Below are 23,976 nucleotides of genomic sequence, written 5' to 3' on the forward strand. Positions count from 1 at the left end.
GTGAAATAAAACTATAACACTGATAGATCTGCTTTATCAGCAGCATAACATTTTAAAGTTTTTTTTCTTTTTCCCTTTTCAGTTGCCAATGTAAAACAAAAGTTTTAAAACATAAAGACTGCTCTTCAGTGACCGCCCCCCCTTGCCAGAAGAGCAGACGTGTAGCTATCTGGGTCAGATATTTCTCAAATCCTCAATTTAAGACAATTTGACGTGAAATATAAAATTGTATCTTTTTTAAAAATTCTTGGTTTGGAGGCTGGTTTTCTCCAGTTCTTTTGCTGTACTGAAAATCTGTCTGTAAATTAAGTGTGAATTTCCTGCCCTTGGCAAGAAGTCTGGCCGTGGTGTGTTTCCTCCACTTCTCCTTTTGTCTAGTCAAATTGCCAACAACTACTGTTCAGGCTCATATGTAAAGACTGACATTTGGGCAGAGTCCTGGAGGGCAACTGAAACCTGTAGATCCATTTGCCAGCAGAATCTATGCCTTTGGCAGAAGAAGAAAGGAAATAGGTGTCTTGTTGGACAAGGCAATGGTTCTCTCTGTTGACATTCTTTGTCCATTAGCTACACTGATTAAACACAAAGCACATCACAGATCAAAATATGTATTGATTTTAATTCACCTGCCTTTGTTCTTTCTTGCTATTATCCTAAACCCTGGCTAATCAAGGACATTCTTGCATTTGTGTTATAAATGAAGGCTCCATTGTGTCTGAAACTCTGTTTATAAGTCAAACAATGGACATTTTCATAGAAACAGAAAAATGCACAGTGTAGAAGGTGGTCATTCGGCCCATTGAGTCGCAGAGCAAGGAGATGAATTCAGTCCGACTGGACTGCCTTAAGCGCAAACCCCTTCAAGCTCATCTCTTTCATACTTCTGTCTACCTCCCTCTTGAAAGCCACAATGGACTCCGTTTCCACCACCCTACTTTCTGATCAATCATGATGGAGCGGAATACAATGAAAATAAAATAGTCATTGGTCCATTCTAGCCCGATGACTGCTCATCCACAGAATCAAATTCAGTAACAATTTCTTCATCTGTGGCCTCTGGTAGTCCAGGTAATGTACGTTCTTAGCCTCGTTGAGCACTGTGGATAGAAATTGGAGGGTTATGTCTCTTGAGGATTTTGTTTAATTGGAGAGTACCACCTAAGGCAGTTCCTCCTTTTAATCCTATCCCCTTGAAGGTTAGGTAAACTGGGCCTCTTTAGGGTTGAATTGACTCTAAAGTGCAAAAGTGCAAAACTAGAATCTGGTCAATCCATTATGTTGGTCTTGCTAGTCTGGTACCTGAGCCTGACAGTTTCACAAAACTGTTGATGATAGACCAGCCTGGCACATTGACAGCACTTGGAGGAGCACTAGTCACTGGGACATAGGAATCGTTACACATGGCTCCTTATTATAATGTGTAATGCGAACTCCTTCCTCCCAACCCCAAACCAGGCAGACACAGATGCACACGGAGATTATGGATGATACCATGGGTCTAATCTCCTAGGGATGTGGGGGGATGGGGCAGGAGGAGAAACCCATACAACAGCAACACAAAAATTTAACCACGGAGGGGTGCAGGCACCTGAAGTCTGTGGTCAGTGTCTGCCACCCCTCCTATAAACCCACAACCTCACAATCTCCAGTAAACCTCAACCAATCCTTCAGGAAAAATACAATACAATATTACATTTGTGTAGCGCTTTCACGTTGGGAGGACGTCCCAAGGCGCTGAACATAACCTTTGACTGGTGAGCTGTGCTGCCTTGACATCCTAGTGCCTGCTATAACCCAATAACAATGTAAAGCTATGGTGGTGATATCCTAACTGGACAAGGAGAGAGAAGTTTATCAGTGGTCCGCTGCATGATTTTAACTGGTTAAAGCCTAGCAGTGCCTCAACACACACTTTAGGTCCCCAAGAATCCTATGTCCCAGTAACTAGTGCTCCTCCAAGTGCTGTAGGTGTGCCAGGCTGGCTGGTCTGACGAATTGATGAGGGTGTGGGGTTGGACGAAGATAATAATAATAATCCTTGCATTTGATATAGTGTTTTATCACGTCTTCGAAACATCTCAAAGCGCTTCACAGAATGTCCTGTAAAGTGAATTGACTGTGTATTTGTGGACGAAACGCGACAGTCAATTGCGCACAGCAGTGTCCCACAAATAGTCGTGGATTGAGAGACCAATTTATTATTATTTATTATTATGGATTATTATCCCCAGAAAAGCGATCCGCCAATCGACTAACAAACGAGTTCCTATTTCCTGCTAGGTAAACAGGCATGTGGAATAAGGAAACTTGCGTAATGTCTTGTCCTTTCTGGGAACCAACCCAGGTCCTCTTGTTTGCAAGGCGAACGCTCTAACCACTAAGCTACAGGACTCCACAATGGAAGAATCCTAACCAGTTTAGCCTCTCCTCAAAGCCATATCATTTCATATCCAGTATCATGTTCATAAACCTAACGCTGCACCCTCTCTATAGCTCCAATATCCTTTCTATTATTTGGTGCCCCAAACTGCATGCAATATTACAGCTGCAGCCTAACCAGTATTTTATACAGACTCATCGTCACTTCCTTGCTTGTATTTAATGTCAAGCACGAATATCAGTTTCCCCCTGTCTACCTGATACATCAAAAAAATCTTATTTGAGATTCTAATGCAGAAATCTTGAGTGCACCACCAAACTATAGATCAGTATTAAGAATGATCTGTACAAAGCAGGAGAATTTCTGTTGTCATTGAGATCAACGCCTCTTACAACAGCAATGTTGCTTTATGGAGAGCTACTGTAATTACTTTTGTCGGCAGGTGTTTAGATTTTCCTTGAGCCAAGATAATACAGGCTGGCAATAAACTGCCCAGACATTTTACAATTTTTGCTCATTTCTTCAGAATGCCTGAAGGAGAAATGTTATAAAAGGAGAGACTTGACGAGGATTAAAGTGGAAGATTTTGCTTCCATTTGTTTCCAGCCCAGAATATTTAAGTTGCAATTATAATATAATACTAATAGTGACTGTGTATCACAATCTGAAGCAAGAAACAAAAAATAAGTCAATCAGTGTGCAAAACCCGTTCTTCCTTCTTTCCCACCTTGGACACCATCCACTGACTTAATCTTTAGAGATTTTTTTGCGTAATTACTTCCCTGTCCACAAGCACAATCATTCCAAATCTCCACATTATTAATCCACCACATGGCATAAAAAAATGGGAATTCCCTTCATGGCTGTTGGTGGGACATTGCTGAAACCCTTGTGACTCACAGATCATATCATCATCTTCGCCTATAGTTACTCTAGACCCAGGGGTGAGATTTCTGTTGCTGCTAACTATTTGCTCACCCTCCAGCTCAAGCTACCAGCTAGTTGTGTGAAGTGCTTTGAAATATCCTCCCAAATTCAAGTCACTAAACAACTGTAAGTTGTTGTTGTAGCTTTGATCATTTATGTTTAGAACAGGATTTTACCATTGTAAAGTCGCATTGTTAAAGTTTCAATACTGTACTAAGGAACATGATGTATTGGGGCTGACCTTAATTTTTTGAGTTTATTTATAGTGCACATATTTGTGGTAACTACACAGAAAATACATTTGAATCTTGTTTGACATGCGTGCAGATGTCTTGTATCATCGTTATACCACAGTGTTCAGCACAGAGTGCGCTCTGGATGTCCGGAGACGATGTAAAAGCAACGGATGGTCAGAAAGCAGCAACACCCAGTGCCACAATGTAAAAGTGACATAATACAGCATCCGTCTGCTCCACACAGCCCCATGTATACACAAGTGCAGAAATGTTCTACCATGTGCAACAATATTGAGTGATGAAATTTGAATGTGTAAAATTCCTTCACTAAGTTAAATCCTCATCTATGTTGAACTCCAACAGGGTTGCTCAGCTCCACAATCATTTATTTTGATATATGCACCATTTAATGGTGTGCCTGGCTGACATTGTTGGACTGAAGCCTGACAGTTGTCAATTTTGTATAAAATAACTTTGCAGAAGCTTGATATATTGCAAGTTGTTAGATACATCCCATCTGCTTTGTGGCACTGAATTCAAACAGCACAGCAAACAAAGTGCAGCAAAAGATACTAATGTTTGTTGTATGTTGGTATTGTGTGCGTCATGAAGCATGCAGGAAGGAACGTTTAATGCAATTGCAAAGGAGAGCGAACAATACCCTATGTGTTCAGTAAGAGAAAGTGACCAAAGTCCATTTCTAAAACATTGCAGGATGCTTCTGGCTTACCATTTAAAAATGAGCATTTTGCAGTTTTCCACTCTTCACAGAGTACTGTAGCTCTTTGTACTTGGAGAAACAATAAGTGAGCTAATAAATGGAGGTTTCAAAAGCTCTGCTGGCAGTGACGGCCACATGCTTTGTTATTCTAAATAACAATACGTTACCAAATACAGTCTTTATATATTTTTCCACATAAGTCATCTTAAAACCATTTTCTTTGAAAGTATGACAATACTGTCCCTTGGAATAGGTTTCTGCAGGAATGATTTTGAAAAATATTTGATAAAAGATACAAGGATGATTGATGTGGCCAACATATATAGAAGTATGAGGTGCCCAGTTGAAGTTGAGGTTTAAGGCACTTTGGGGGAGAAATTTCACCAGGGTCTAGATTTACTCTCATATTTTCTTAACATTTTAGAAGGCGCAGATTTTGCACATTGTTGAACTAAGTCGTAACTTTGAATTGTGTTCAACAGTAACATTTGTATTTAAGATTTGGCAAATTCTAGATCTTCTGAAATACTAAGAAGTGTAAATCCAGACGAGGTGGACTTTCTGGCGTCTTGCTGGATATGCGTGGCCTCAGAGTGCTTCATGCTGACACTTGGTGGAAAAGGTGAACAAGTGTCTTTCATATTGTCTTGAGTGCGGGTTTGAGCCCTCACTAGGTGGACAACAGGCACCAGAAACTATCCAGCTCGCAAGGCTCAAACCTGCGCTTTGAGCCAAAACAAATTGCCACATCTCCATGCTTATAAATAAAATAAGAAAGTTATCATTAGGAAACAATTCATTGTGTTAATGGCAGGTGTTAGCCTGGCTCAGTTGGTAGCATTCTTGCCTCTGAGTTAAATGGGGATCGAATACACATAATATAAAACTAGCAAGGAAGCTTGGACCGACCGGTAAAATGGAGCGGCCTGCGTTTCCTAGTGCCTGCGATCCACCTAGTGAGGGCTCTTAACTCATACTTGTTGGATGTCAAATGACCAACGTGTGATGATCCTCCTTGTAGGAGAGGAAAGTGGGATCTCCTTGGAGCTGAACTGACTCCAGGTGACATGCCTGGCATCTGTCCCACCCTCTGTTGTCCCCAAGATTTGACTCATCAATCTGCACCTAATACTCTCTGAAATTAAGTAAGCAGGATGTGTTCCTCCAGGGAGAGAGAGTGATTCAAGAAACATCTCTGGAATTTCTATGTGTAGGTGGATGGTTGGAATGTTCAGTTTGGTTTGGATACTCTTAGGCTTGGTGATGAGTTTCCGCATGTGTCAACATTCGGCTGCCAAAAAAAAGCAGCAATTCTTTTGAATTGAATTTGATTTGGAGTGAAGTAGGAATTCGTTGTTAGATAAAAATGGGGTGAGGTGCTGGGAGAGGTTTTAGTTCAGTTAGTTCAGGATGAAGGAGAAAGTAAAATAAAAGGGCCAAATAAGGGAAGGAATGTGTTCAAGGATAAGATCCGATGATTTTAATAAGTTTAAATGTTTTGCAAAGCATCAGGAATGAGCTTTTCAGAAACAGAGGTGCTTGCTGGTATGGTTGATACAATCAGGATCACAGAAACCTGCCTGAGAAATACTGACACAAGAGGATCTAAAATGTTCTACAAGAATTGTCCTGTGAAGCAGGGCCAAGAAGCCATGTAACTGCTAACGGGAGTTAAACTAATGATCCAGTCTTAGTATAATTGGTAAGTAAGCCAGGATTTCACTGTTGAGAGGGGATTAAACAGCAGAAGGAAGGAGATTGAGGCAATCTAGGTAGCAGTTAGTAATTAGAACTGCAACAAGTGACAACTGCTCTCAACGCCAACACAACCCTCCCAATGATCTCAAGGAGCAAGCCCTATGGGCTCAATGGTCATTTCCTGCTCCACACTATTATTTTTTTGTCAGTTTTATGTGGTCAATTTGATTCCTCTATTTAATATTAAAAGCAAACTGATGATCTGCTTGTGATAGTTTAATTCAGAATGAGGAAATGGATTTGATTTGACTGTCTCTTTGAAGGATAAATCTGTTTTGCAAAGAACCGTAACCCTAAGCGAGAGAACTGCCTTATCATGACACTGCTAGACTGACACAATGCTGTGTGACAGAGTGATTAATGATGTTGGGTTGGGTGTGGCTGTGTAGATGCAAACAAACCAGTTTGCTGAATGTATTCATATGGTCAGGGTCCATTTTAAGTAGCAAATCATGTTATGGGAGTTTCTCCCGGTGTGTGACTGACAGTCCCTCAGGTAAAATTGGCCTTTCTCTTCTTAGCCATTTGTGGGACATCACTGTGCACTAATTGGCTGCCAGGTTTGCCTAAAAAAATGCAGTCACTACCCTTTACAGTAAATCCTGTGAAGAGCTTTGGTACTGTGCCACATGCAAGAACTATTATTATATTCTTGTCCAATTCATCTTCCAAAGTAAATCTACTGTTACTTTTGCTAAAACATTTTGGGAAAGGTATACAACACTTCACCAAACCATAGCGTGCTTTTCATTTTCCCCTTTGTTACAACCTAATAAAATTGTGTGGTCCTGACAGGTGAGTTAAACACCTTTATTAAATAAAACACAGTGTATTCCTTTGGAGTTGACACTGCTAGACTGACACAGTGCTGTGTCAGTGATTGATCAGATAAGCACCAAGTGCGATCAGATAAGCACCAAGTGTCTGATTAGCAGATGGATCGAAGATCAGTAGACGAGGAGAAGAAAGCTAGATTTGGGCGTCATCTGCATACATGTGGAAGTTAACCCCCATGTCTGCGAATGAAATGAAAAACCCAAATATACTTATTGTTGTGAAATACAGGTAAAGTTGCATCAGTTGTCCCTTTATAAATGATATAATAGTCTTAAGTCGTACATGTGTCCAAGTCCATTGAGTTTTCTATCAAAAAAACTTAGATTTCTTTGGACCAGTCGTATTTTATAAGTAGATGAATGGCTTATAAATCGTAACGGTTTCTTGGTCTAAATAATCCTAAATCGTTTGCAAATCATTTCCTAACTCGTATCGCTGTTACCGCACCTACCGGCTGCATCGGTGAAGTATCGCTGAGTTTGAAACAAGCATGGGAAGTCAAGTCCTGACTCATTGTCATGGCATTATACATTGTAAAGCCCAAAGACAGCTCAAGGTACTGTACTTATTCTTTGCTTAAGGATGTCAAGTGGATGTCTGTGTAATAATAAAACAATTTAAATTCGTTTTTCTTCAACAAAAGAGGGGCTGGCTCTGAAAGCATGGTGTCACAAAAGATAAACTTTACATAACTTTATGTAAATCATATTAAATTGACTGCTCTGACTTATATAATAATAATCCTTGCATTTGATATAGCGCCTTATCACATCGTTGAGACATCTCAAAGCACTACACAGAATATACTGTAACAAGAATTGACTGTATTTTGTGGGCGAAATATGGCAGACAACTGTCACACAAACATTTGTGAATTGAGTGACTAAATTATTATTTAATTTTTTAAGGGATTATTATCCCCGGAAAAATGATCTGTCAATCGACTAACAACCGGGTACCTTTTTACTGCTGGGTAAACAGAGATGTGTGGAGTAAGGAAACTTGCCTAACATTGCACCCTGCCTGAGAATCAAACCCAGGTCCTCTTGCTTGCGAGGCGAGTGCTCTAACCACTAAGCTACAGGACTCCACGAGTTTACATGCAGTACATATATTCATCTAATTCGTGGAATGTGGAATCGCTGGCGGAAGATGTGGGTGAAGCAGAAATATTTAAGAGGAAATGCAATGCATACATGAGTAATATAGGGAATAGAGAAGCATGGGAGAGGGGATTAGGAGGGGTGGATGCTCATGTAGCATACAAACACTGGCTGGATTAGATGGGAAGAATAGCCTGTTATAAATTACAAATTCTCTCTGTAACCAGGGCTCCTTTACCTTCTTATCCTCCTCGACCTTTCCACTGCTTTTGTCTCTATCCTCCTTGATCTTCTCTCCTTCCTTATCCGCCTACATGTGACCTCGCTCTCCTGGTCCAATTTTACCTGACCCACTGCCTCTACTTTGTCTCTTCCAACGGTTTCTCCTCCCATTCTTGCACTGCCACCCTGTACCTCAGAACTCTCTTCTCAGCCCCCTACCTTCCCTCTTCTACATGCTCCCTCTTGGTGACATCAACCTCAGACATGGGGTCAACTTCCACATGCATGTGGATAACACCCAAATCTGCCTCTTCCTCTAGTCGTGGTCTGAGGCACGCTGGTGTTCTGTCTACCTGCTACTCAGGCACCAAGGTTTGGATGAGCTGCAACTAAAAATAGACAAACTGAAGTCATCCACTTGGCTCTTGTCAATGTCGCTTCACTTTTGTCTATGATCCCCTCAATCTCCCTGGGCTCTCCTACACTCACTGAACCAGTTTGCAACATTGGTGTCCAGTTCATGCCTCAACTCTCCATTCTCCTTCACATCCCTAACTAAGTCTGTATTCCTTCACTTCTGCCATATCACCCCCATCTGTCCCTCTCACACCCGCTGAAACCCTTATCCACACAATGCAATGCAAAATTACATTTGTGAAGCGCCTTTCACATCGGGAGGACGTCCATTCACATTCATTACTTCCTGTCTGAACTATTTCAATGTACTCCTTGCTGGTCTCCCTAGTTCCACCATCCATAAACTCCATGTATCCAAAACATCCGCCTTCCACATTATCTTCACCTACACCAAACTGCTCTAGTCCTCGTCATGCTCCCCTGGATTACTATCTCCCAACAGATTGACTTGTAGGTCCTCACCCCCATGAATAAAGTCCTTCACGGCTTAGAACTTCCCTGTCTCTCTGATGTCCTCCTACCCCACTCCTCTGCTTGTTCACTACCCTCAGCTAACTCAGCCTTTCTCCATGACCCTACCCTCTCCACACCACCACTGATGGCCGAGCTTTCAGATTCTATGCCCCTGACCGAGCTTTCAGATTCTAACTCCCTCCCTTGACCCTTCCTGTCCTGCTCCCTCTCTGTCTTAAAGTCCCCCTTAAAACCTACCTTTTGATTGGATCTGTGGTCATCTTCCGCCTCAACAGCTCAGTGTCCAACCCTGACACTGTAAGAGTGTTCCAAGATATCATCCTGTATATAAGGTGCTCTATAACTGCAGATTGTTGTTGTTTGTTTGTTGATCATTTGTCACAATGGTTGGACCTGAAGCTGCCTATTACCACAATTGGACTTGCTGGTAGGTTAACCAGCATCCCACAAATCAGCCTTCAATTGCCATGTTCTGTGAACCAGCAAGTCAAAAGGCAGTTGCAGGTGTCTTTAAGCCCAACCATTGTGATAAAGCTGAAGTGGGGCTCACACCTGTGGCCAAGAAGTCTACTGGATTACCTCTGGGTCTTTAAGTATAAACAAATTGTGCCATTGTCTCTTTACTAACAGTAGAAAATTCCCCAGTGATTGTGAGTGATGTTGTATGTGTGGGCGCAGACCTCTGGGTGTCAGTGAGTGAAGCTGTACAACTCAGTGCTGTACACTCCCATCACTCTCAACACATGGTTGTTTGCCTGCTGCCTCCATTATAACCCCAGGTTTGTATCCCACAGTTATTTCTCATCGCAAAGGCAGTCTGCTTTTGAAGTACAGTACTTTTGCAAAGTAATTTTCTTGAATGTGACATTTTAATGTGACATTTCCGGTAGCTTCTCTGGATGGAATTAGCAATGTACCAGGGAAATCCATTTGACCCAGTGTCTGAGGAGCACAATCATCTATTCTCCAATTAAAAGCACATAGGATCTCCAAAGGTCCACTTCTGGAAACCTTCACAGCTCAGTCTCTAGTATCTGCCATTGCAGGTAGTTATTTATAGTTTGACTCCAGGGCTTTTAAAAAAAAATTTCAGCCAGCATAGCAATGTGTACGTTTCCGTATACAAGTAATGTCAAGCCTCTATGAAACTGCTATACTTGGGTTAGCATGTCTTTCCATTCATCATTAAACATATCTCTTCTCTCTATGTCAATCGCTTGCCACCCTCTCCACCCACTGAATAAGAGTTCCATTACTGTATCTATTGAGTGAAATCTTCAAGCAAATAGTGACAAGAGACTGTTTTGGCACAGTGCAACATCCTGTATGTTGTTCACTCCCTGGGTTGACTATGATCAGCCTTTAAGAGGAGTTGTCAGTTATACGTTTTCGTGGCAATTAATGGATTCCTCGTTCATTCAGTTTTCCATTCAATTTTTGAAAAAGATTATTAAAAAGTATGAGGAGGACATAGAAGAGTAGGAGAGAGAGGGAGACCAGGTGTAAAGTGTAACATCTCCGCAGACCTTTTGAGCCGAGTGGCCTGTTTTGTGGCTGTAACATGATATAATCGACAGCAGCATCTTGTAGCTGTCAGCAAATTTGCTGCTTTGCCAGGATGTGAAAATCACATCCATGAGAGAGCAATATAAGACTCCTTCCATGTGCTCTGCATCTACACGTCACCCAACTCAGCCCTTCCAATTCGAAGCAAAAGCTGTGAAAGTCTCCGAGTGGAATTTCAGTGAGACGTGCATTTCATGGTATCCCGAAGAATCCAGTGTGGAAAATCCCTGGTATTTAATGCTTGAAAACAACCTTGTAATATTCAATCAATAAGACAAAAACTGTTGGTTGGTCACTTGTTGATTGTTTAGCTTGTTACTCATGTTGGCCTTTTACAAACATTGCCATGGCAAATGTGTGATCAAATCTGCTTGGATCAGGTCTGCTTGCCTTTGCTCTGTGACTTCCAGCTACTTATATCTGTTTGAGCATCTTCCTTAGATTGCTGGGGCACGGGTGATACATTTAATCCAAATGTTTTGTTGAATAAATTGCATTGTACAGTTTCTCGTGGATTTATTAAATCATTTATTATTGATTGAATTTGTTTTCCTGCACAGAGGACTTGGTGGGTAGTCAGATTCATTAGGGCAGCTCTGATGGTATAGTGGATAGAATTATTTAATTTAAACATTGTGGAATAGTGTTTCCGCAGGTTAGTCTTGAATTTACATCCTCCCCCACCCCCACCCCGTTCAATCTCAGGCCGTGTCCTCTGGTTCTGCTGAGTGCTACATTGTTGAAAGTGTGGACAAATTGTTGGCATACAGCAACCACGTCAACTGCTTCAGGTGGCTCCAACTGAAGAGTCAATACTGTAGTATTTTGGTGCATTACCATTGACTCCAATATAGTGACTGGAGTCAACATAATGGCAAGAAACCAATGAACTGTTCTGCTTACCAGCCCCTCCCTCAGCTCCTAGCACAGTAGACTGAATGCAACTGCAATTGGGTCAAACACACTCACTGGATGTTTCGGTTCCTGCAGAGCGTCACTTTGTCAGAACCTGGGTTTGACATACGATCCACACATCAGTGACATGCACAGTTTTGGAGGTTACTGGAACCCCTTTGTTTGCAGGGAGTATTACGTGTCTATTGGAAGGGAGGTATCATTGTTTAACATGTATAGTGAGATCAATTCTCGGAGTGAGCCTGCCAGCACTGCTTGGGGCACGGGTGTAAATGGGATATCAGTTACTTACTAGCATTCAGAGTGATAGTAAATTCATTACTACAAATGAAATGATTCACTAAATTAATTGACCTTGCAATCAGGTGAGAGTGTGGGAGCTTCCTGTGTACATGTGCCTTCTGTGAAAATTCTCATGGATCACTTGATGCACAGGCATTTAACAGTCATTGTTCAGAGTTAAGCAGCAGGATGTGAAGTCCCTGATAAAATGAGGATAAATTACCTTTCTGCAGTCTCCGGCTTCCTACAAGGAGGGATAATTGTAGTTATTAATCTATACAAATCTGGTTCCACTTTTTGAGTTCAGATGGTCTCTGAGACATTGTCCTATGTGAAGGGCAGTATATAATAGCAAATAGTTGTTGTACTGATATCTGAGCGAGCTGTGGTTCTGGATGCAGAGCATTTGGAAATAAAAATAGTTCTGTGAAATTTTAGCTGTGTTGTGTAAAATATTTGTTTCCCTTTTTTGTTGCACCTGCGGGCACTGTGTGGTAATAAGATTAAATATAAAACATATCTCAGCAGCACCTAAAAGGTGCTGCACAAAGAGAGTGGTGCAATCCATATATGCTTGGATATTTAAAACAGTAATAATCATTGTGTTTGATCTGGCGCCTCATCACTTTGTCAAAATGTCTCAAAGCACTATAAGGAGTAGTGACTGTATTTGTAGGTGAATGTGGCAAACAATTTGCACAGCAATGTCCATCAAAGAGCTATGAAGTGAATGACCAATTGTATCTGTTGGGCAGGTGCCTGGAGAAACTCCCATCTTTACTTAAAGATGGGAGGCAAAGAGGTAATGCTAAGCCGGAATGAATCGTTACTAAGGCTGCAATTGGAGTTTTGTATCAGTTTTGGGTACCTCATTAAGGAAGAATGTCAAGGCCATGGAAAGGGTGGGGAGGAGATATCCCAGGATGAATTGAGGCATTCTATTTGTTAAGAGAGGCTGAAGGAACCTGATCCGTTTTGCCTAGAACAGAAAAGAAACCTAATTGAGACTTTAAAATTATGAAGGTATTTTAATAACGTATAAGGGAGCTGAATTATTTCACTGGTTGGTGAATCGAGAGAAGCAAAAAAATTTCTGAACACAGAGTTGTTAGAACATAGACAACCACCCTGATTAGAATGGTGGCTGAGGCAGAATCCTTATCAGCTTTTAAAAGATAAATATTTGAAAAGGAGAAATATAAAAGGGGGTGGCTAAAAAAACCAGGAGAATGGAAGTAAATTGGTAGCTCATTCAGAGTACAGCCACGATGAGCTTCCTTCTCCTGTTCAGTACCTTCCAAGGGTTTTGCTGCTTGGAATGCTACAGGTGAGTTGCCTCCCCACCCGGGGCATAAAAAGGCTGCTGAGCAGCTGATAGCTCAACCCGTCAAAGGGAGCTCATTGCCTTTAATTATTAAAACATGTTTGACTAATCCTCACTTTGTGCTGATCTCGGCTGGGGGAGCAGTTGACTTGTATTTCTGGGTCCAGAAAAAGCCTGGTTGGGATTTTGCATGCGTGCAGGATGGAGCCCATGGTTTTCAATGCCTTTGGAATTCAAAGCTGCCATTTAGAAAAGTAAAATCTCCAATGGTGATCCCAAACAACAGTTGAGTTTTTTTGTCACAGCATTTCTGAGAATATTTTCATCATATCATTTGCATGCGTTTACAATAATAACAAATTTACAGCTCTATTTCGGGCAGGTCATTAAACAAAGCACGCTGTTACAGTGTGAAACACCTTGTCTGGTCAACCTTGAATGTTAGGACCTCTCTGTCACTCGCACACCTATTATTGCTCAATATCCCACAGAGAAACTCTGGGTGCCATGCATTAGTCTGTTTACTTGCTCCCGCATGAACCTGACTCACAGCTTCAGCTGCCAATTTTCCACGTAAGCAGAATGAAACTGCAAACTACTGTAAATTAGCTGGAATCCTTTTAAGATTCCTATCTTTCCCTCTCCTTCCACCTATTAAATTGTTGACTGAAACTCTGATGCAATGATTTGATTTTAGTAGAAAGCCCCTAAATCTTTTAACACATTCTTCCATGACATTTCTACCACTGAGTACTTCCACTGAATACTGTCTTAAAAAAACCTCTTTGTAGGTTTGCTTGAATATATAAGCCATTGTTCTTGTTAGGTCACAGAACATTGCTCACTGTCACTCCACTTTATAGTACATCACGTGAAAAGAGCTATATCAAATGAAAGGATAAAGATTATTACTATTATTACCACTGACATCTTTCTCCATGCAATTGAGGGTACTGATTATCTTATTAGGCAGCATATGCTCGGGATCCATTGGCCAACTAGGTACTCTTGATAATCCTTGCATTTTATATAGAGCCTTATCATGTCTTTGAGATGTCCCAAAGCGCTTCACAGAATATACTGTAAAGTGAATTGACTGTATATTTTGGGCGAAATACGGCAACCAATTGCACACAGCAGTGTCCCACAAACAGTCGTGGATTGAGTGACCAATTTTTCTTACTCTTGCCAACGATCCAAATGAGGTTGCATCGATTTACTTGCAGTGGTTACAGTGGGGCTGTCATCACTAGGCAACTGCGGCCAAGCTGAGAATGAGCTGTCTCCCCTTATCTACTCTATCTCGTGCGTGGGCTTTTAATTGTTGCGTTCGTCAAAGTGAGGGATATCCTTGGCTGCAAGCACGATGGTGGTGTGGTGTATGGTTTTGGGTTGGGCAGAGACTGCTCAATTTCATTTCACTTCCCAACCACCATCAGATAAAGACAGATCGAGTGAGAGGGGGAGCTTTCATCCCACCAGCCCTTGCTAGTTTCAAACTATATTTGAAGAAGTGAAAGGATTGTGTATTAACCTCCTGCATGACCAAGACCTCCTGCCCCTCTGATGCTGCATTTATTTAGATGGGGCATTTTATAACTGTTACTTGTAATCTTACTCTCTCTAATGTTTCACAAGATTGGTTTAGAGGAAGAAGGCTTTTTGACTCATGTAATCACATCCTTCCAAATTACCCACCCTACCATCTTCTCATCACAGCATCAAACTGTTTCTTATCTGAGTCTAGCATTCTGGCCCCTACCACTATTCCCAGCTGTTGTTTACCCTCTATGACAAACAATACTTCCTAAAATTGCCTGTCCCAATGCTGAACCTGTGCACTTTTGTCCTCCTGTAGTGACGTGTCTGAAAGTATTGCTTTGGGTTTTAAAAGAAATTGCTCTTCAAGTAAATAAATACTTCCTGATGTTTGTCCTGAAATTTCCCCTTGCAATTCTAAACCTATGTTCTCTTGTTCTATTGTTCGTGCATCTGAGAATATTGGTCTGGTAACTTTCTCAATCCCATTTTAAAATGTTATATACTTGTGTGAGGCCTCCTCTGAGCTGTCTTCTTTCATGTCTGAAGAGCTTATCCATTCATTGCTCAGTTTTACAGACCGTTATGACAGCAAACATGACAAAGGATTTTACAATCACTTAATTTCAGAATTAATCTGATTTTACAGGAGACAAAATTTATTATTCGGAGGATGGGAGTGAAGGAATTACCAAGCCAACTCCCGCTTTCCCTTTTTAAATGCTATCAGTTTGCTTTATTTCTGCATTACCAAACTGTTACTTTTAAAACTGATCTATAAATGTCCAAATGCTAATTTTATCTTGGTTATGAGACAAGGACTGCATGATACGAGAGGTGTTGAGTGAAGCATTTTCTGATTTCATAAAGAAAATTCAATTTAAAAAAAAAGTTGCGGTCAATTATTACAAAGAAAAAGTGTAAAAAGAAGGAATTTCAGTATCAGAGGTTGAATCTCAGTGTACAATCCATGAGAACTGACCCTATTTAACATGAACATAGGAATAACCCAGGAAAAGTATAGGCTAAACTTCAGCATCCAAATGACACACTTATTCTGGAATCACGTTCTGTTACCAAAATATGTCAACAACAGGTATTCTAAACATACAGAGGTAGAAATTCTCTATGTGGCATTTTAGAATTTGGCAATTGTTTAATTGCGGTCTTAACTTTAAGATGCTATTCTGTAAGTTCTATTAAAAAGGTGTCAGTCTGGCTCAGAAGGTAGCTTTCTTGTCTCTGAGTCAGAAATCTGAGTGTTCTCGCCCTAAGCCCTACCTCTGGACTTTGAATTCAGTCTAGGTTGACATTCCAACGCAGTGCTGGGGATGTGCTACGTTGTTGGAGCTGCCGTCCTTCAGATGAGGCAGTAATCCCATCTGCCTGTTCTGGAGGATATTAAAGATCTCATGGTGCTATTAAAAAAGAAGCTAATTTCTCCTGGTGTCCTGGTCAACAATCTCCCAAATAAAAATGTATGATGCACACTCACAATAAGCAACTACAACCTGTGTTTGCATTTTAGCACTGAGTCTCAAATAACCCAACAATATTATTTTTGACAACAATGGATTAACATCAAACCTATTGCAAGTAACAACAGCATAGAGCAGTGATTTCCCTCCCTCCCCCAATATTCTTCCATCTCTTCTGAAGCATTGTCACGCTGGGTGTGGTTCAATAAGCATCAGTAGTGGTCATTCTTTACATCTGAGCCCACTCAGTTTTTGTCACCAGGTTTTTGGCCTCCAATGGAGGGGAGGTCATAGCTGAACCCAGTCTCGGCCTCACCTTGATATTCAACAAAAATCATGAACAGCAGTGTATCACAAAGTGTTACCTTACCTTACCCAGGGCATTGCATTCAATTTTAGTGCTCTACTTCTGCCTAAAATCTGCATTCTTCCTGATCCAAGCTTCTCAGCACACACTTGGTGGTGCATTAATCCACTGAGCCATCAGAGGTGCTTTGAGCACAATAATTTTTAACAATATATTGACGTCCAAAGGCTGTGTTTTAACAAGCGTGACCATTCATAGTGAAAGGAACCATAATGCTAGATTATAGATTGCGTCTGTTTGAAGGGTGCTGTCATCTTCCTTTCAGAAAGGACTAATTTACTGTCCGGCTGAGTGGTGCTTAGCAAGAACTGCCAGATCAAATAGACTTCACAATGGTATGTTGAAGGTATTCAGCCACTTTTAAGTTTGCTTTAACTGATGAAACTTGGTTATATTTCAATCTTACTGGGCTACAGCAGACATTATCTTTAGAACAAACTGAACCTTGGCGTACTTTGTTCCAGTAATGCATAACTGAGGTGGTGAATGCTGCAGTGATTGTCTGTTGCATTTATGTACCCCGAGGGAGTTCAGGACCTTGCAGACCACAGGATGTTTAATGGACTAAAATTGAACGGTAATGCTTTCAAATTGATTGACAGATGAATACAGAAAAGCACTACCAAAGTATAATTGAAGGAATCAAAAGCTTGACACCTAGAGGCCTTAAGGCAACAAAGTCACTTTAATAACCAAATTATTGATTCAAAGACTTTCATTTTCTTGTCGGAAATTGTTGTGAATAGAACCTAATTCTTGTCTCCCTATGTCACCTATGAGTTGACTGGGTGATGAAGAGAGAGCGTATTATACTATTTGTTTCCATAATGTTTATAGTTGGAGAGACGCCACCGTCTCCACACTATCATCGGTGTCCAGGCCTGCAGTTCCTACACCCTTAACCTCTGGAACTCCCTCCGTCTCTCCCTCTCTCTTTGTGTCCCGCTCAAATCCAACCTCTTTTGAACAGTGCAATGGCCACTTCTCACCTCTCCCTTGGTCAGGAACTAGCCCAATCTTTGTCTGCCAATACCCTACATGGAAGGAGCTATATAAATGCAAGTTGTTGTTGTAGTAGTTGTTATAAATGTTATACAATGTTGAATTGTGAAAGCATTATCGATTGTGAAGAAGCCTGGCTTGTTCCCAGACGTGGACCTAAAGGTCACTGAGATCAGATGACATGATTGCCATCTGTGTGGGATGAAGACCATTATCAGTAAGCGTTCAGAGGAAACATTTGAGGGAAAAGATTGAATTGATTCATGATTCCTTCAGCAAATGAAGCCAAAGACCGTGGGGATTGTAAATCTCTGTATTTAGGATAAAAAAAAGTATAGAAATGGGAAATGTAAGCCCTTCCTGCACCCTTTCCAGGAAGTACTTTCAATGGCAAGCTATGTTGTTTTAGTTGGTTAAACTCCAGCTGTGTACCGATGCACGCTCTGAGTCACCAAACCTTGGCGTTTGCCAACATACTCTCTGGAATTGGATAGTCAGGTTGAGTCCCTCCAGGGAGAAATCACAGATTCTATTCCTGATGCAGGGAAATTTCCATGTGTAGGTGACATACATGTGTGGAACTCTGTCTGGTGTGGAATGCAATGGATTTCGGCATGTGTCAGATACCTGACTGACCAAAAACAGTGGCTTGCACATTTGCCTACAAAAGTATCAGTCACTATATTTGACAGTAAATACCCTAAAGTGCCTTCAGACATTTAACAAGATAAGATGCTGTAAACAATGCAAGTTCTTTATCTTTTTGAGGCTTGCACTGATTGATCAGAGACAGCTTATTTGAAGTTGATTGTGAACTGTTTTAGTTTCACTTTTCAGCTGGTGCTGTGTAGATTCAGAAGTTGCTTCTGACATCCAATATACACTTATGTACAGTATTGCACCACTTTTTTTTACTGGGACCTTCAGCAATCCTGACAGTGTGCTCGCGACCTGTGTTTTATTTGTAACTGAGATATTGTACAAGAGCGCAATGTATTTAATCAGGTGCAATGTTATAGTGATGTCCTGTATCTGAACATTAGATGCTTATGTCTTGAATTTGATTCACCCAGTAAGGTGGTGAACACTGGAAAAATGCTGCAATGTTTGACTCTTTAATGTGAGGATGCTAGAGTGGGTATTCTAAAGGTTGAGATCAAATGGCTCAAAGATCCTTCTTCATCTGAAGCTCTCTTGGCAGTATGAAGTAAACAAAATTTACCAAGATTGATTCTTGTGATTATTTTTCTTCTCTGTGATGGCTTGACTAAATTTGGGAATATTGGAAAGAAAACATGTCCTGACCTCTCTATGGCAGTGAGGCATTCTCTTCCCAGAGGAGTGCATCATGCTACCTAAACCCAGAGAATTTACATGCACGTTCCTAAGAAACCTCAGTTATTGCTGCGATTTAACCGGCTAAAACCGCTCAATCATTGCAGAGCACTGGCAAGCTTCCTGCGTGAACCAGTCTATCTGATAGAGCTTTGGTTTTCAGGGTTATCTGGAGCCGGGTGGAAAGAATCCCAGTCCCTAGACTGGTCTGCCTCTCCAAGGTTTGCCAATGAGTTAGGTTGGCTGATCCATCATTATCAGTGCACTGGTGGATTGTGGACCTGCTTTGTGCTATCTGACCATTGAGACTGACGCAGAGGATCAGCTTGCTTCTGATCTTCCATTGCTAAGTGGGTCACCTTGGAGCTAACTCAGCCCAAATAGATCCTGCTCACCTCCCTTCCAATGAGTATAGTCACTATAGTCTAGAGATATCCAAGCTAATTTTATTTCCTCATTGTTGCCCCAATTGAAATCAGCTAATTCAGCGCAGACCAGGGATCAAACCTGGGACTTCCTGGTCTTTGAAGCTCAGAACACAAAACACAGTGTCCCCTGAGCAATATGATCCATCTATATTGATGATTAACACTATATTCAAATTCCTGCTGCTTTTATGTTTTCCCAGTTAATGCTTCACAAACTCTAGTGTGCGTGAGGTTCGAACTGTGCACAAATCTGTTACTTATTGTCCCATCTAGCCCTGACTGAAGCAGAGGCTGTTATACTGTGGGTATCCACTACTGTTGAGAGATTTCTGTACCCAACTCCATTCAATTCAAGTTTCTAGGTCATGTCAGATGGCAGATCCACCACAATGTTTGCCTTCACTTTAGATAAACCATGCTCACGGCTTATCCGATAAGTATTTGAGCAATACAAATCTCGAAATGACACAAAATTATTTAATTCAGTTATTTAATTGCTTTGAGTTATCCTTCTACTTTTAATTTCCGAAGTACCTGGATCCACTTTGCGGTGATTGTGGTAGGAATGCCCCTCTATTATGCTCCTCTCTTCAAAGCATTGTGACTCCATAAGCATAGTTAATTTGACTTGTGAGAGTTTCTGGCAAGTTATGCAATTTTTAGGAAATCGAAGCCAGCTCTTTAGGAAGCCTTAAATCTTAGAAGATTTAACGCTATTGTGCTCACTTAATTCTTTGCAAGGCCAATGCCACGCAGCTCCTCTCAAAAATGATGCAGTCTCGGATTTCTCAATAGCACCAATTTTTTCTTAAAATCTCGGAAGGCTTTTAAGGATTCTTTTGTTATCCAGAATTGTATAGAAGGCTGAGGTTTGGAGGATTAGACGATCATTGTCTGGATTTCCACAGCAGGATATCGGTTGGTCTGTGGAGAGAGGCCAGAGGTTGCAAGGGTTTCTCGGGAGTCTGGCCCTAGATATGTACTTTTTTTGTGAAGTGGCTTCATCGGCACTGTACACACATAAACTCATAAGCGTAAATAGTTTACTTGTAACCAGCTCTTGCCCTATTTGTGATTTTTGTCTTGTAATTCATGGGTAATGTTTAGTGGGATCTCGTGGCATGTTATATTGGTCAATCATTCCAAGAGGAAATAAGCAAACTCCCATCATGAATGTTGAGCGAACATTTTCGTTTCTTGTTTTTGGACGTCTCTCCGTATTGAATTCTAATAACTAAACCAAACATTGATTTTCTGGAATCATCTAGAATCGGAATCACAGAAATCTGTTTACTGACTGAGGTATGACTCAGTTTAGGACACTGAGATAAGTGGTTTGAACGGGTTTTAATTCAGTGGGTAGATTAGAACTCTGCAATTTGTAGTTTAATAATTGTACTGTAGTAATAACAAAGTGAAGTAACACAAAGAACAGAAATAACAAAGTCTTCAGTTTAAAAAAAGCCACTGCAATTCACAAAGGACAAATGGCAGGAACAATTTTGTAAGTGAAATGGAAATGTTTGTTTATTTATGCAAAATGCATCGGAAATTAATCGGTTTTGCTTTGCTCTTCAATCTAATTCTTCAGTATATTAGGCGTTGACAAGAAAAGCATGTTTGCAGTTTATTAAATGAACTGCGAACCTGTGCAGATCTTGAAAAGTACAGAGGAGTTTTGATGCTCACTGTTAGAGTTGATTACATAAGCCTTAGATTTGAAAGCAGTATAACTTATTGACGTTTTAAAAAAAAAACACATGAAAAAGTACTTTAGACTTTGTTGAATTGTGTTGAAATTCTAATTCTGTGCAGGTGGAGCCTAGGGTACCAGAAGATCGTAGCTTCCCTCATTAACTACGGGTCAAGGTTAAAATGTGAGGCAGTGCATTTTAATTAGTGGAGCAACTTAAAGCCCACAGGAGATTGATCCACTGGAGTCAAGATTGCAGAGTACTAAGATTAAGGTTCTTTTTCCTCTCATCCGGTCCATTTTTTTTTCCTCTTGCAGATTGAGGAAGGCGGGAAATCAGACTTACTATCAAATAGACTGCAAGTGGGAGATGAAGTGGCTAATATCAATGATGTGGAGCTGAGTGGTTACAGGCAAGAGGCCATCACCCTGGTGAAAGGGTCCTACAAGACTCTCAAGTTGCTCATTCGCAGGTAAGAAAACCCCTTCAGTCATTGGAAGATTGCATCCAAATCTAATAAAACTGGGTTGAATCTACTGCACTGTCTTTGGCTATTCCAGAGATGATAAAACTCTACTATTTCAAACCATCCTAATCCCTCAAGATCATTGCACCAGTGACATGTTTTGCAGAAATTAGCCACACTATATTCTTTTCTGGCAAATTATCAAAGTGCACATCAGGCTGTTATGAATGGTGAAGTCAGAGGTTGAACTGTTCCAGTTTTGAGATGTTATTTTTCATCTTGACCATTGCTCACACATGGTTTGTTTAAATAATGAAGAGTGTTGACAAAGTAGATGGGGAATAACTCTAGCTGGGGAATCCAGGTTGAGAAGACAAAGGGGAAAGTGGGAAAAAAATCTTCACACAAAGGGTCGTGGGAATATGGAATGACCTGCATCAGAAGGTCATAGATACAGAGTTGACTGAGGCATTCAAAAGAGTGATACAGAATAATAATACTTAGATTTGTGTAGGTTAGTGCCTTTCATGCGGAAGATGTCTCAATGTGTTTGCAGGATTTACTGTAAAGTAGAATGACCATGTGTTTCTGTGGGCAATACGTTGTCAGTAAGGATATTAAGGATTATGGAGAAAAGGAAAATGTAATTAAAGATTTGCCATAAATGTGATGGGTGAGACAGATTTGAAGTTCTAAATGGCTTTTTTGTGTTCCTATGGGTGTTTGTATAACTGGGAATAATGGTGGAGCTTGATGCTGAGACGGGGGTAGAAAGGGGAGGTGACCGTAGACACAGTCGAAGAGGAAGATATAGGAAGGACTAGGGTGTAAGCAGTTGGGAGAGGTAGGGGGATGCTAAGGCATAAAGTGACTTGTGTGTGAGTATGAGGATTTTCAAATCGATACCTTCTGCAATATAGAGGGTCAATGGGGCTGTGGTGGTGAGGATGCGGGCAAGTAAATTTAACTTTAAAGTAACACAGCTTCTTTTGAAGTATTGTGCACATGGTAGAAAGTGAAATGAAGGAGCATATCAGTGAAGTTTTGGGCCTCGGTAATTTTGTTGAAAATTGTTTTTAAAGCGGTCTAAGACACTATCCTGCGTGAAGCTTGCTATATGAATGAGTCCTGTAACTTAGTGGTTAGAGGACTCGCCTTGCAATCTAGAGGACCCGCATTCGATTCCCGGGCAGGGCAAAATGTTGGGCAATTTTCCTTACTCAACACGCCTCTATTTACCTAGCAGGAAGTAGGAACCCGGTTGTTAGTCGATTGGCGGATTGCTTTTTCCAGGAGTAATACTCCCTTAAATAAAAATACAATCAAATATCAAAAAATGTGGTCACTCAATCCATGGCTGTTTGTGGGACACTGCTGTGCGCAATTGGCTGCCGTGGTTTGCCCACAAAACAAAGTTACTTTACAGTATTCTGTGAAATGCTTTGAGACATCTCGAAGACATGATAAGGCTCTATATCAAATGTAAAGATTATTATTATATAAATGCAAATTGTTGTTTTTCTTATGCAGCTTAATGGTGAATCTCTGTTAGGAAGACCACAAACAGTTGATTTATGTATCAGCTTGACTCAGTTATTAGCACTCTCGCTTCTGGGTCAGAATTTTGTGGGTTCAAGTCCAAAATTGGGACATGATCTTACAGTCCAGATTGACATGGCAGTGTAGTATTGGGGGAGCGCTACATTGTTGGAAGCGTTGAATTCCTTTCTGCTTGTTTTCAGGTGGAGGTAGTTTTGAAAAATGTTCTTGCAGTGTTCCATCAACCCATTGTATTAATCCTTCAGATTAATTAATCCCTTTAGATCATGGTTAATGTGAGACTTGCTGGAGTCAAATTGACTCCTGGTTTGTCGACAGAAAGCAGTCGCTACATTTGACAGTAACTATTGTAAATGCTTTGAGACAAACCATTGCCATAAGCTGCTTTGTTATTCATAGACATACAAGGGATGAGCTGCCACACACCAAGAATACCCGATGAATAATTTCAAGGTAGAGATTCTGAGAAAGCATAGCGGGAGAAAAAAGTCAAGGAACTGGGGTCAGAAGAACACAGGCAAAGTCTGAGTGGGAATTGGGGCAAAGCTGGAGTCAGCGACTCACATTTCATAATTTGAATGAAAACTGTACTTCAAATGTTATAATTCAGTCATGGTTGCCTGCTGTTACTTTCCGTCTAACAGGACACCTGCTGCTAACCATTAGGCATTGGCCATAATTTAATAAAACTGACCCGTGTAACCCAGTATCAAATAGATTGCTGGCTGTTGTGCCTTTCAGGGACGGAACACGTCCTGGGATTCAGGGAACATTCCCAAGCAGATTGAGCTTCATTCTCAGGGTTTTAATAACCGTTTTAATGCATGAAACTATGTGTACCTTGTAAAAGCCTAAAGCCTGTTTGTTAGCCAATTTGTGTTACAGATGCCATAGTAAGGCTATGTGTAAATGGTTAAGAGCTGGGTAGTCCTACAGTGAGCTGCT

General features: G+C 40.9%; 1 protein-coding gene across 2 annotated transcripts in view; it reads left to right on the top strand.

Annotated features, from left to right (window-relative positions):
- The window catches only part of shroom3 (shroom family member 3), a 214,606-nt gene that overhangs the window by 82,356 nt on the left and 108,274 nt on the right, over positions 1-23,976 (top strand). Inside the window, exons 1-2 of one of the 2 annotated variants that reach the window (XM_007888936.2) lie at positions 16,828-16,881; positions 21,323-21,477. In XM_007888936.2, the coding sequence (XP_007887127.2) occupies positions 16,879-16,881; positions 21,323-21,477 (158 nt within the window). In that variant the 5' untranslated portion in view covers positions 16,828-16,878. Of the gene's footprint in view, positions 1-16,827; positions 16,882-21,322; positions 21,478-23,976 lie in introns of those variants that run through there. The other variant, XM_042340369.1, reaches the window with a different exon arrangement.

Source organism: Callorhinchus milii, unplaced genomic scaffold (genome assembly GCF_018977255.1).
Source record: "Callorhinchus milii isolate IMCB2004 unplaced genomic scaffold, IMCB_Cmil_1.0 Scaffold1, whole genome shotgun sequence".
Lineage (NCBI taxonomy): Eukaryota > Metazoa > Chordata > Chondrichthyes > Chimaeriformes > Callorhinchidae > Callorhinchus > Callorhinchus milii.